Raw genomic sequence first — 14,763 nt, 5'->3', positions numbered from 1 at the left:
AAATAGTCATAATTTTTATTTTAATGATTTTTATTCTTGTTTTTACATAATTTCTGTTTTTAATATGAATGGGCCATCGTTTGAATTTGTATCGCTTTCTGGCAAACATGTATGTTAGTAGAAAAACTCAAAAATTTACTCAAGAATTGAAAACACGAGATTATAATATAATTAGGCATTAATAATTAAATTTACATGCCATCTTGGAGAGACGTGTTGGTCCTTTCCTTATAGATATAGGTAGAAGTACCTATTATCAGGAAGAAAAATTGCCCAAAGTTAGCCTGTTCTGTTATAGCCACTTAAGTAAATTTTCGACGTCATTATGTAATGTATTTACATTATCCACAATTGAATATAGAATTTTGATTAATTGTGCGTTTACAACTTGGTAAGTCTACATATTATTCTGTACGATACAGGTTACAGGTAAAGGTTAAACCAACAAAATATAAACGCAAACAAGAGAATTTCAATTAATCTAACCCTAAAATGCAGCTGCGCTGTTAGTTGAGGCGCGCGGCGCGTGGCGGCTGTAGTGTGCCGAATCGCTCGGGGCGACTTACATTCCTCACATTACTCTACTGTGTTTAACAAAAACGGGGATGTTTATTCAAACATCACCCTCTTTTTGGCGTAGTTTGGTAAAGTAAATATAAAGATATATTGTTACAACTACAGCTACTAATTTGTTTTTATTCAGTCCAACAAATTCATTATTAAAGTAAAACCAAATATTATTAGCGGAGGATTACTGGTATCAAACGCAAAACCTCCTAAAGACTACTTGGGTACATCAAAACAACCAATTTTCTTCTACGACTTTTCGTGATACGTAGTTTTTTTTTTCCTATAAAAAACATACAATCTGGTTTGCGATTCTACACATATTAACTCTATGTAATAGCCGAGCAACACGAGACAGTACAGTAGCGTTATGTAGCGGGATCGAACATAGAGTTAATGTTTTATAGAAATAACATTAAAATTAAAACAAGAAAAATATTTGTATTTATTACGTTTAGACAAAAGTCGTAGAACAAAAGATGTTAGTCTCTATGTACCGTATGCGCCTCCTGAAGGCTATGCGTGAGATACCAGTAACCCTGTATATTAAACCCATACTATATTTTACAACATTCTTTTATAGATAAACATCCAAGACAAATTACACATTTTCCTTTCATATTCCTCAGTACAAAAATGTTGCGACTTTACACAAATCTTGTTTTTAGACCAACTTATTCATTTTAAAATACAGTCTAAAATGCCTTTTTTTTTCAAGATTTATTAAGTTTGTAAAGATTTGGTGCTTATATGAAAATTGGCCTTATAACTTTCGCGATAACATTTGAAATCGTTTAAGAAGAAAATGGCGGGAATAACATCTGCAGTGTAATGCTTGGCAAATACTTCACAAAGGTTTTGGAATTTGTCAGAGAATTTCTAAATCATTGGAAAAAAAAAGTGAGGAAAAAGATAAATCTGGCTATGTGATTGACCAGTCAGCTATAACCAACGGTAATGTAATCCAATGTTAGCGCTATACGATCAATATATTACTAGACTATCAGATACTTTATCACAAGAGGTGAAACAGGAATATATCTATATATATTCCTGTTTCACCTCTCTATAGAAAATATGGGGAAAACGTTATTCTGGTATCTAGCTGAAGAATCTAAGAGATAGACGACCTAGGTGGCGCAGTGGTAAAGTGCTTGCCTCTGAACCGAGAGGTCCTGAGTTCGATCCCCGGTCCGGTCATGATGGAAAATGATCTTTTTCTGATTGGCCCGGATCTTGGATGTATATATGTATTTATTATAAAATATAGTATCGTTGAGTTAGTATCCCATAACACAAGTCTCGAACTTACTTTGGGGCTAGCTCAATCTGTGTGATTTGTCCTAATATATTTATTTATTATTATTTATTGTACGTCCTCCTAATTTTTAATATATGTATAAGACCTGTATTTGTTAATTGACGTCCTTGGAGAAAAGGCTGCGGTGAAGTTTGTTGCGCCGCTTCTTCTTCACCTGCGCTTTGGAAGCCGGCAGTAGACTTAGTTTAAGTAATTTTTTGACGTCAATAAGTGATGTATATCATCCTAAATTGAATAAAGAATTTTGAATTTTGAATTGAAAGATGGCCGGCAATCTACAAAGCGGCAAGTGTCTTCTGTGAAGAAGAAGAAGAAGATGAAAACGCCCTAAATCTTTTAAAAACAAATAAAGATGTATCGTTAAGAGCACTTGTGTCTGCGCCCCACAGCTCCGGCTGTGTCTGACAGTTAACTGATGGTATTAACGTGGATTATGACACCCCTCCCTGAGGGTTAGTTAAAGTGAAACTTGCGCACTTTACGGCTTTTATTGTAGCCAAATAGCGGTGGAGATTAGGCGATTTAAAAAAAAAATAAATTGGGTTTTTTGTTTTAGTGGAATTGGGGATTAGTTCAAGAAAATTCAAAGTGAGCCAGCCCTACTATTTAATGCTGCTTTTGTTGCGTTGTCATTTAGTAGCAATTGCATACGAAACTAGATGTAGCCCGGTGCTTTGCTCCCGTGGGAATTTTGAGATAAAATATAGCCTTTAGCAATCTTGGATAATGTACATTTTACATGGTGAAATAATTTTTCGAACATACAAACTCACAAACAATTTTTTTCGAAATGAAAAAGTCGAAATAAAAATAAGTTTTCAAAGCGTTCATTCATTCACGTCTGAATTATTTCCTTGAATACAGTCAAAAGGGCAAACAATATTTCACATAGACAATACAAGCGCAAATATAAAGAGAAGTGTTTAATCAGAAATAACTACCTTTTTTGTTCACGTTTTCAACAAAAAAAAAAAACACGTCGAAAAATATGTCATTTTCTCCAAGAAAATTTTTAGTTGCCATGCGAATTTAAATCTAATGCAACAGAATTTTTAAGTCTACATTTCCAAAAATCCATTCATTTTCATAATAAGAACACATGTTATTGAAAATCAAAACTGCACTATTGTTATGAAACTTCTACAAAAATGTTTTTAAACCCTCAAATGCATCGTGTAACTTTCTGTCTATAATAATAAGGATCAAAATAGAACAAACTATAGTTTTTCATGTTGTCGAACAGTGTGGGGCTTCCCCCTTGTAATTCGGAGCACGAATCAAAGACATCTGTGAGCGGATGTAGAGAGTCGCGACTTCTGTCGGGGCAGTGGATATGATTTGTGAGGAATTAGGGACATTTTCCGAGTGTTTTATAAAATGTGATGTTTGTAAAACGGATTACTATACATGTACCTACAGCGCATCGTCTTGCCCTTTTTTTGTCAACCATACAATGTATTGTGTTTAGTTTCATTTACAAAATGGTTGTGAATAAATTATTTATTAATCTATCTGTATTTTTCAGTTGATTTATATGATATTCCAGTAAGAATCAATCGTAACAATACGAACAAAAACCAGTTAGTCCTGTCCTTGTGGTCACCCGCACATTCCAGCGTTATGAAAAACCCGCTCAGTTTTTAATCTCGCCCGGTCTGTCGGACCGCGCCACGCCGTTGGAGGGTTAGCGCAAATTGCGAGGGTAATTTTGTGCGTTTGTAAAAAAGATCGCGATGAGTTGAGAGCCTTCCCTTTTTTGTGCGTCGGTTAGAAATTATGTGAGAATATGTTTTAATAATACAGTCTACAGCACATCAACCTATCCAAATTCATTGCAAACTCGCCGCTATTGCCGCGCCCCATAGAGGTTCATGCAGGGTAATTTGATGTGCTGTTGAATGTTCTAAATGGATAATAAATATGTAATAATATTTTTATTTCTTGCTAGACCCTCACAGGCACTTTTTCACATCGTATTCTAAACTAGTTTTTTTTTTTTTTTATCTTGTGCGTTAATATCTCGGGTTCTAAGCAACGTATCGCGAAATGAAACCTATACCAGATTTTAAGTTAGACCTTCCGCTATACAACTGAGAAAACCCCATCAAATTCCATCCAGCAGTTTTTGTGTGATGTGCGAACAAAAAGAACAGATCGACCAAAATTTAAAAAAAAATGTTTTAAATTTTAAGGTTTACACCTCCAACCACAAGCTTCGGGGCGTCACATCTCCGAATGCATCAAGTATAGCTAGTATTAACAATATATTTTGTTTCAGCCATCCTGCCGTACCGCGAGGATGCCAACACGCAAACCCGGGAGTTCCTGGCGCGTGTGGTGGACGTGCTCCTGGACTACGTGCAGCAGGTCAACGACCGCAACGAGAAGGTAGACTTTCTTCTTCTTCTTCACTTCACTCCTCCTCCTCGTACAGTCACCAGCACATCCACCTACCCAAATTCATTGCAAACTCGTCGCTATTACCGCGCCAAAGAAAGTTCATGCAGAGTAACTTGATGTTCTGTTGACTGTACACCTTTTGTACAAGTCTAGGCTTAAGAATTCAATGACCGAAACGACGTAAAACTATAATAAATTATTACACACCCAAACCTTCCTCCTAGAATCACTCTAAAAATAAAATAAAACCGCATCAAAATCCGTTGTGTAAGAGTTTTAAAGATCTAAGCGGGACATACATAGGGACAGACAGCGGGAAGTGGCCAAAGACGCCCACGACTCAAAGACTCAAGCCCAAATTAAAATATTCGCGCCATTAAAAGTTTCCAGCAACAGCCGCCGCTGCACCAGCCTTGGACCGGGTGACCTGGACCTGGAGGTGAGACGGCGCTAGGGTGTCTATTACACACTTAGCTGTCCATACTATGAGCCGTCCAAACTTCCAGGACACCAGGGTCATTCCATTAAACTTTCGACTTTGTCCCGCAGATATTAGAGTTCAAAATGCCGCAGGAGATGGAGAAGCTGTTAGACCTGGAGCTGCGTGACGAGCCACTGCCTCTCAAGCAGCTACTGGAAGACTGCAAGATCACCCTCAAGCATCAGGTCAAAACTGGTGAGTTTTTAGATAAATGCATGTCTCAAAAATAGTACCTCTGACATTACGCATTATGATCGAGGAAATGTCGAAATGTTCAATTTTCCACTTCGATTGCGATGAAATAAACAATAATATAAATTAATAAAATCCATCGTTCTTTTTACATTTCTTTCAACAAATAAATATTTAATTTTTCAGTTTATAGTATAACTTTAATTTTGTTAAGCACCTAATTTTATATTTTTATTTATTCAGTTTTACAGATAAAATGTAAATTCATATAAAGAACAAATTATCATTAGAATGTATTCTTTATTTGAATTTACATTCGTGGATGTAGGCGCCTGATAGTATTGGCCAATTCGAGTTACTGGCCAGTTATTACTATTTAATGAGATTTTATTTCCGCTTTTGAGTAAACAAGAATTTATTAGACGAAGATTTTACACTATGATAAAGCATAAAATATAGATATTTAAGCTCTAGAGAGCTTAATGAACTTGTGTAACACCCTAGACCTCATCTTTGCTTCCCATCAAGCTAGGTTCAGGCCAAACACACTCAAATTAATAATAAAAAAGAAGACAAGCCACGCAAAATAATTGTCATTTTACATCCACCTATCAAAGTTGCATTCCCTCTCGTATCGGGACAAAGCTACAATTAAAGATTAGGGTGGCCATCATCACGGGCCATTTGTGGAAGTAATTGAATTGTTTGATGCAGGGTAACAACAGTGAAGTCCGGAAGAAAGATTTGCAAATTATGTGGACACCACATTTATTTTTCTTACCGACATTGAGATTTAATACATTCAAGAATATTTTCTTGAAATGAATATGTATGAAATGTCAATTTTGGTAAGAACAATTTAAAGTAAGTTTTGCGAATTGTTTATTTATTTAAGTACAAGTTACATCTACAGGCCAACCCAATTCGATAGTGTAGCTTACAGAAAAGAAAACGAATTTATTTGAATGAATTTAATTGAAATGTTTTATGTGCCGGTCATTATCGTATTTGCACTGTATTTTCGACACAAATTATTTTGTAATGAAATTGAATAAATGATATTGTTTTTAAATTTCGTCTGTAAACAACATCCTGGCCGACCATCAATTTATTTATTTAAAAAAATATTCTATTTTCAAAATGTTATAGAACAATTATTTTTAACATTTTGAAAATGGAACATTCTAATTAAGAATGTTCATAATTTTAAAATAATTTTTCATTCTCTACGAAACGAAAACACGCTGTTGCAATCCAAAATATTTCCATCAAAGAGCTCACAACGTCACGACTATCGCGGCGCCCTCTGCCCTCACCCTCCGGCCATTACCCCGCATTTTCCGCGCGAGCAGCAGCCTGTAATAATCGCTTGTATCTGAGCATGATGGCGGGTGATTGCTTGCAGTTTGATGTTCTATCTATCTATTTATAGACAGGAAAACATATCATTTCAAACATATATGAAAATATATGTTTAATTCAAACAGTAGTTTGTAGCTTGTGAGAAATAACTATAAATATTGACGAGAAAAAGTGCCTGTGAAGGTCTAATTTCTAAATAAATGATTTGAATTTGAATTTGAATTTCAATATTTAAAGAACTGAATATTAGACTTAATTAAATTATGACTAAATTAAAACTAAGAGAATTTATGATACAGGTATATGTGATCGCCACCATCACCTGATAGTGCACCCAGGATCGGGTCCCGACGAGGGAACTCCTCATCAGTTTACAGCACGGACATTATCATTTTGTCACGCGATGAATGCAACAAGATCTCTCTGACGACAATAAAATCTTGTTCCAAAAATTAGATTATGTAAAAATATTGTTTTCTCTCTCGTCCTCTAGGTATCATTCCTGCCGGTAAAGCTGTGTAGCCCGGGATCCACATAAAAACAAACTTTTAAATTCTGAAGATTCGGCTGTGATTTTATGACTTGCCTGACGCTAACCCTCAATGGGAATGCTGCTGTGGTATCTTCTACCTAGTCGCCTTATACGGGTCACACAGGTAATCACCATATAGGTCATCAGGATATATGATCTTATTCTAGGGCGGGAGCACCTCAACTATTTCGGATATTAACAAAGCTGTCGTTTTCCGCACACATTGCTATGTGTTATTTTCATTGTTATTTGTTTTTCATTGTTGTTTGTGTGTAATTTTCATTGCTATGAAAATCGGAAATCCAAACATAACTCGCCAATTTTTCCTGTCGGGTTATAAATTAAAATCCCATCCCCCGCATTAGCATAGTTTCCCGGATCATCCCCGTCAGAGGTGCGCCTACGATGAATTGATTTTTATTGAGTGGCCGCATCAGGGGCTATTGTTATGTAAAAAATGTGGAGAGGGGGCGTGATTATTTCGGCAAATACAATTACACACTAAAATAGAATAAGTTTGGATAATAAATAAATATATTAGGACAAATCACACAGATTTAGCTAGCCCCAAAGGAAATTCTATACTTGTGTTATGGGATACTACTAACTCAACGATAATATATTTTATAACGAATACATATATAGATAAACATCCAAGACCCGGACCAATCGGAAAAAGATCATTTTCCATCATGACCCGACCGGGGATCGAACCCGGGACCTCTCGGTTCAGAGGCAAGCACTTTACTACTTCGCCACCGAGGTCGTCGGTCGGCCGAATAAATAAATAAATAAAATAAAAAAAATAAAAAATTACCACTGATAAATATAGTTTATTAAAAACCTTGTAAAAGGTTTCTAGAAAATGTTGTAAAAAAAAATCTAGCTATTTAAGTCCCAATGCTGGGCCAACTTCTTCCACACATTACTGAAATCCGTCCCAGGATCGGCTTCCGATGTGGGAACTCCTCTACGGTTACTGCATAGACTGAATCTTTCTGTCCTTTCGAACATCCTACTAATATTAAAAATGCGAAAGTTTGTGAGGATGTGTGTATGTATGTGTGTGTGTGTGTATGTTTGTTAGTCTTTCAAAATTCGCAAAATCTACTGGACAGATTGTTATAAAATTTGGTACACGTGTTGAATATAACCTGGAAAAACACATAGGGTATTTTTTATTCCAAAATTCCCACGGGAGCCAAGTCCCGGGGCGAAGCTAGAGTTAAATAAAACTGATGTCCGATTTTATACATGTCGTGCGTTAAATGTAACAAGCTCTCTTTGACTACTGACATTTTTGTAAAAACATATCATTTTTATACTGTGGTAACAGTCAGCCAATGCTAGCCACTCACAATCCTCAAAACAATGGCCACAAATTGCATACAATTCCAACGCGAGCTTGTCATACAACTACGTGACTGCGCAGTGGTAACTGAGTGGTGGAATCAACGTTATTCATAGCGAATGATTGCGTTATATTCCCTGTTCGTAGGACAGACAAACCTATAATATATATATAACCTATAAATATCTTGTGATAGTAATAATTAAAGGTTAGGTTTTATTGCCCCCGAGTATAAAATAGAGAATCCGTGAAAACTCTTTCATTAAACTGTCTCATCCCTGTGCGAGTTCCCGGTCACATTCTCAGCTGTGCCGCCATGAAGCCTGCGGCCGTATGGTCTGGGCATTTGTCAAAAACTTTACAAAAGGAAAAGTCGTGCATTCACTCCTTCTATGTTTTAAACCTTCAAAAAATCCTCCCTATTTAGGAATCAGTTTGAAAATGCTTATTATTCAAACTCGAACAAACAACGCACAAATACAATAAGACCTTACAAATGGCAGAAAAATATTGAAATCACAGTAGCAATAAGCAATGGTCTGTGTCAAAATCTACGCTCAAATAACAGACACAACATAACCTCTAAACAAACTGAAACAGAATTCAAATTCGAATGATGTATCCGGACAGGGATGCCAGTGCAAAAATAATATTAATACGTCAAAAGGATTCCAATATAATCCCCAGTGTTGCCAGCAGATGGGGTCGTATTAATTCCTCTCAGGTGTTGCCGTAATGCCCTTTTAATCTGCATTTTAGAGGGCAGCACTGAGGGGAGATTTTCCAATGACGTGTGTTAACTAGATATGACATGACATTTTTATTATAGTTTTTGACAGCGAGCGTAAATTTGTATTTTTTCGCGCTTGTTTTAATTCGCTGATACGTCATTATTAATATCAGAAAATTGTCTACTCTTCAGTAATTTTGGCATTTCGTGTCATCAATACACAACTTCCATTCAGTAACAAAATATTCAAAGTTATTTTACATTTCATTTCGTTCAATATTTTACGCCTAGTCATTTTATTTTAACTACTGGCCTATACATCAATAGATAATATACAAGAGGGAAAGTCACATCTCCAATTTGGAAAAAAAAGACACATCTACTATACTATATCCCTATTTTATACACGGGCGAAGCGCATCTTGTCGTGTGGGCCCGGGAGCGCGGGGCGGCTAAATAGTTTGATTAATTTTTATTGTTGTTTATTTTGGCGGGAGCCGTTGGGTACTTATTAAATTCCCGATTTTCTACACTCCGATAAATTTGTATCGCATTAAATTGTTGATTTTTGTACAATATTATTATTACTTTGGACTGAAAATACACCTATTACTACAGCACAACGTGAATTGATAAATAGCATGCTGCAAGTATTTTAACTATAAGTTAGAATTTAAAAATATATAAATATTTAAGGGGCCTCCGGCCTCCCATACAACAAGCATGAATTAATAATAAATTATACTTACACATAAAGCTTCCTCAGGAATCACTATATCTATTAAAAATATTTGCATCAAAATCCGTTGCGTAGTTTTCAAGATCGAAGCATACAGAGCAGACAAACAGCGGGAAACGACTTTGTATAATACTATGTATAGATATAGATTAAAGATTTAATAGTTTTTGCATTGATACAACGTTCAATAAAATTATATGGTCATTACTTGGTCTATACCCTTATAATTTGGTCCAGTTACAGTCGAATGACGTCATTCTTATATACAAGGTTTTCTAAGGTTTTCTTTTCTAGGTTTTGATAGTCCATTAAATGTTGTTCCAACGGAACCTACAATTTCTACATGTTCCCCCTTTTCTATTTATCAAAGATTACATTAAACAGCCTATAAAAAGCAAAAATATGGTCAACAAAAACATTTCTAAAGCATCAATAACATTTTTATCTAGTCGAGATGTCAGTAGCACAGATAGTACTCAATATACGATATTTTGAAGCCCACTCGAATCCCACGAGAGTATTCCCTCCAAAATATCTGTCAAAAACAATATTTCGTCCCCTATAACCTCAAAATCGACCTTAAAACTACTTGAATAACGTATATTTTCAGATATAACACTAAAACATATTTATTAAGCAATTTTGTGTCTTGAAATAAATGAATTAGGTTATAAATCGTTTTGAAGTTATGTTTTTCCCGCGCTATCGACACGTGCCGTATTGTGCGCAGCAATCATCCGCCATTGTGGTTACGTTCCTTTTCGCGCCGAATCAGATGTCACATTGTTAAAATAATAATAGCTAAACAAACTTTCCTGATTCTCTTGTGTTTTGATTGTTTTGAAAAACATGTTTCTTTAACCACAGAAATCAGTGTGTGACGTGGATCACTTTTTTGTGTTTTCCTGTTTGTTTACGTGTTTCCTTTTATTCTTTCTTTCGTTTCAAAAAACAAATGAGTGATAGTTACCTAATACTAGCGACTCCGTGCGAAGCCGGACTCGTTTACGTATTGTCTAAATAACACTGAAAACTGTATCAAAATCTGTTGCGTAGTTTAAAAGAAGAAAGCTTAAAAACAGACAGATGCGGAGTGCGACTTATTTTTTTACTTTGCAGTGATTTTAAATTGTGGGTAGATATGTTAATCTAACAGGACATAAATGTTATTTGTAACGTTGTTTTTACATAAACATATATTCTTGTCGCTGAGCAGTCACCACCAACAGACTCACACTGACAGCCCGTCCCTACGGACAGTTTATCGCGCTCCGCAGCTGCAAACAGAATTAAATCGAGGAATTTCAATTAGCTAACCCGTTGAGGGTTAGAAAATATGCATTTGTAAGTTATATTATTTTATTGAATAAGTAGCTATTACTTTACATTTTTTTTTACTGATTGATGGTTGGATTTTGCCTTGAATAAATAGCTTTGAAGGTGATGAAGCAAACCTTTGTCCAGCAGTGAGACGGATTAAACATTCAAATTCGAGACTGATTTAGGCAGGTTATGCACCTGCCTAAACCTTTTGATTTTAGAGTAGCTATATTTATATCCTAATCCTAACTTTATTATCATAAATGCAAAAGTAAGTTTGTTTGTTTGTTACCTCTATTTACTCAACCAATCTTCTTGAAATTTTGCATACATGTAGTTTGAAGTATATGGAGAAGGACATAGGGCACTTTTCATCCCGGAAAACTAACGCGGGTGAAGCCGCAGGCAATCATATTTGAAATTTAATAATGTATGATATAGTGCTGACGAATAAACCCTAAAAGTACTGCGCCAATTTTTATGAAATTTAGTGCAAAGATAGACTATATATTATTTATTTAAAAATGTATGGAAAACGCCATATGGCATTCTCTACCAGTCAACCGTTAGACCAAACAGAAACAGCATTGTGGTGCGATAAAGTGCATAGGTATAATAAATATAAATCTTATAACTAATTTTTCCTAAAGACTTGATATTTTATTCGACAAAAACCTCTACCTACCTACTCATTTAGTATTTTCTATCTGTCGTTCCACAACGCCACAGATAAGCAACGAAAAGACCGCCATTATTCACAGATAAAAAACACCAGAATCTGTCGCCGGCAGACGGCACAGATAATATACACTGAGTTCTCGAGGGAGCGGTTATCGGAGGAAGTAGAGATGTTTGATTAAAAGTGAGGGAGTGAGGGTACAACATTTTTTTTATATTGAAAATCATTGGCAAGTTTACTTACATTTAGTGTGCTCAACTGTGTGTGTGTTTTGATTGCTTATGTCCGAAAAGCGCAAAGGTAATCGTAATAAAAATATATAAGAAAGAAATTCTTTTAAATTTCTTTTTTCTCTTCTAATAATTTGGTGAATTTGGAAACATTCTAGATGAATGAATCGATATAAGATGGCTATACATACATATATGATACTAGCTGCGCCCCGGAGCTTCGCTCCCGTGGGAATTTCGGGATAAAAAGTACCCTATGTGTTATTCCAGGTTATATTCTACCCGTATACCAAATTTCATAACAATCGGTCCAGTACATTTTTCGTGAAAGGGTAACAAACACATACACCTCACCTCACAAACTTTCGCATTTATAAAATTAGTATTATTATTACATATTGGCGTGAATGAGAAGTGGGTCAGAACAGTCAACTCAATTCTCTTGTACCTATCAATTTTGTTTGGTTAATCATTATTAATCCCATGGATGTCATACAAGATGACCTTAAGTCTCGTCAGTTGATTGGCAACAGCATTACCGAAGAGACAGACAGGCGGCCGGCCGTAAAATCTTATTTTTCATGCGAATGCGAACGGGACATGAAAGAAAGAGAGAGGGAGTTCACTTTTATTCTCTATTCCCATAAAGTATTTGTATTATATCAAATTCTTAAGCCATATTCTTAAGCCTTCGTAATGGCGGACCAATATGGCGCAAGCAATTTGGCGGGAAACGACCAACATGGCCGCCGATTTTTATGGCTAATGACGTCATAACGGCGGATTGCAGGAGATTTGAATGTTTTGTGGCTTCGGATAGCTATTTTGAAGTTATTTTCAGAGCAGACTTTATGATTTTCATGTAAAATGTGTTATTATAAAATCTGTGAGCTGTTTTCTATTAAACAGGATAATTAATTGTGATAAAATTTCTGAATAAATGCTGTGAAACCTCACACAATTTTGGTTACTCTAAATCTCCGGTCGCATTCGCGTACCGAGGATTCCGTACTTCTTGCCCGAAGGACTTGCTTGAAAGACGAGAAAGTGTTCCGTTTTCACCTTTTCAAGTCGAGAACCCTAAAAAATGTTTAATAAATAATTAACTCGGCCCAATCTGCCACTTTGTATGAAATTAGCAGAATTGGGTCGACAATTTGTATGCGAATCTTCTATCTCTTTACATACAGTATCGATTTAAACAAAACCGCCAAGTTCTTTGATTTCTAGTTGTGTCCGGAAAATTCAAGTAATGTCCGGATAAAACCGGATACAATCCGCCTGCCCAATGGCGCGCGGTATTACATCCGGGCACGGTTTTGTGGTTATTGGATTGTCTACATTGCCATTGTATTTCTTACGGGTGTAAACTTTCGCTTCGAGAGTTTCTTTTCATTGATTGGCTTGGTTACAGTTGGAAGTAGGATTGTTTAGATCTATATGAAACACAAGTATTTATCATTTTTGCCACAAGCTTTTTATCAGAGAGATCTTGTCGCATTCAACGCGTGACAACAAAAACTATTTTTCATCTCATTGTTATTTAAAAAAAAAAATTTCAAAAGCATTTGTGACATGTATAACAATCCATTTAAAACAAAAACTATGTCCGTGCTGTATACCGTTAAGGAGTTCCCACCTTAGGAGCCGATCCTGGATGCACCATCAGATCAGGTTTAACAGAATAATGCATTGACGGTTGAACAGAAGCGAAACGAGGAAAATTTCACCTCTATTCTGCTTATCTATTATTGTCCTACGACTAGACAAGCAAGAAATAGGTAACATTTTATTTGCCAGGTTTGAATACGTTTGTCTGTCTGTAATCGCACCTGTGATAGGTAAAAATACATAAAAGCTTGTTAATAAGAGTTGGTGTGAATAGCGAACACGACATCTATCTTTTAGTCTATATTTTCCTTCACCGAAAGCAAGTAGTGTTCTATGAAAACTATTACACCAGAATCAGATTCTATAATTTAGATACAGATTCCAGATAGCATCTTAATCCAGTGATTATGGTCCAGTGACCAACAACGCTTCAACATACCTAGTTGCACGTAAAATCAATGTGGAGACAAAAATAATAACTGCTTATTTATATATATTTATTTGATATTAGACATATCTCTAACAGATTCTCCGAGAAATGTCACAATCACTTCTCTAATTCTATATTAAAGCAGAATTAGACGTCTTTCCCTTACTTATTAATAATATGTGTATGTAGCTATATGTGTGTATCTATGTATATATATATAATAAATATATTAGGACAAATCACACAGATTGAGCTAGCCCCAAAGTAAGTTCGAGACTTGTGTTATGTGATACTAACTCAACGATACTATATTTTATAATAAATACATATATACATCCAAGATCCGGGCCAATCAGAAAAAGATCATTTTCCATCATGACCCGACCGGGGATCGAAACCGGGACCTCTCGGTTCAGTGGCAAGTATCTTACCACTGCGCCACCGAGGTCGTCAATATATATATATATATAATATATATATAATATAAATATATATATATATATATATATATATATATATATATATATATATATATATATATATATATATATATATATATATATATATATATATATATATATATATATCATATATATATATATATATATATATATATATATATATATATATATATATCAAGCACCTATCGCTTTAGTATATTCTTTATATATATATATATATATATATATATATATATATATATATATATATATATATATATATATATATATATAATATATATAAAGAATATACTAAAGCGATAGGTGCTTGATTGAATAAAAGTCAATACATAGAATACATATAATTGGTACATAAAT

At 35.0% G+C, this 14,763-nt stretch overlaps 1 protein-coding gene across 2 annotated transcripts in view; it reads left to right on the top strand.

Moving 5' to 3' along the window:
• Gad1 (Glutamic acid decarboxylase 1) overlaps positions 1 to 14,763 on the top strand; it is a 41,546-nt gene that overhangs the window by 8,631 nt on the left and 18,152 nt on the right. For both annotated transcript variants that reach the window (XM_053765751.2, XM_053765750.2), the window contains 2 exons: positions 4,167 to 4,276; positions 4,838 to 4,964. In XM_053765751.2, the coding sequence (XP_053621726.1) occupies positions 4,167 to 4,276; positions 4,838 to 4,964 (237 nt within the window). The remainder of the gene's footprint in view (positions 1 to 4,166; positions 4,277 to 4,837; positions 4,965 to 14,763) is intronic.

Source organism: Plodia interpunctella, chromosome 27 (genome assembly GCF_027563975.2).
Source record: "Plodia interpunctella isolate USDA-ARS_2022_Savannah chromosome 27, ilPloInte3.2, whole genome shotgun sequence".
NCBI classification, from domain to species: domain Eukaryota; kingdom Metazoa; phylum Arthropoda; class Insecta; order Lepidoptera; family Pyralidae; genus Plodia; species Plodia interpunctella.
This window is presented reverse-complemented; position numbering and strand designations above follow the sequence as displayed.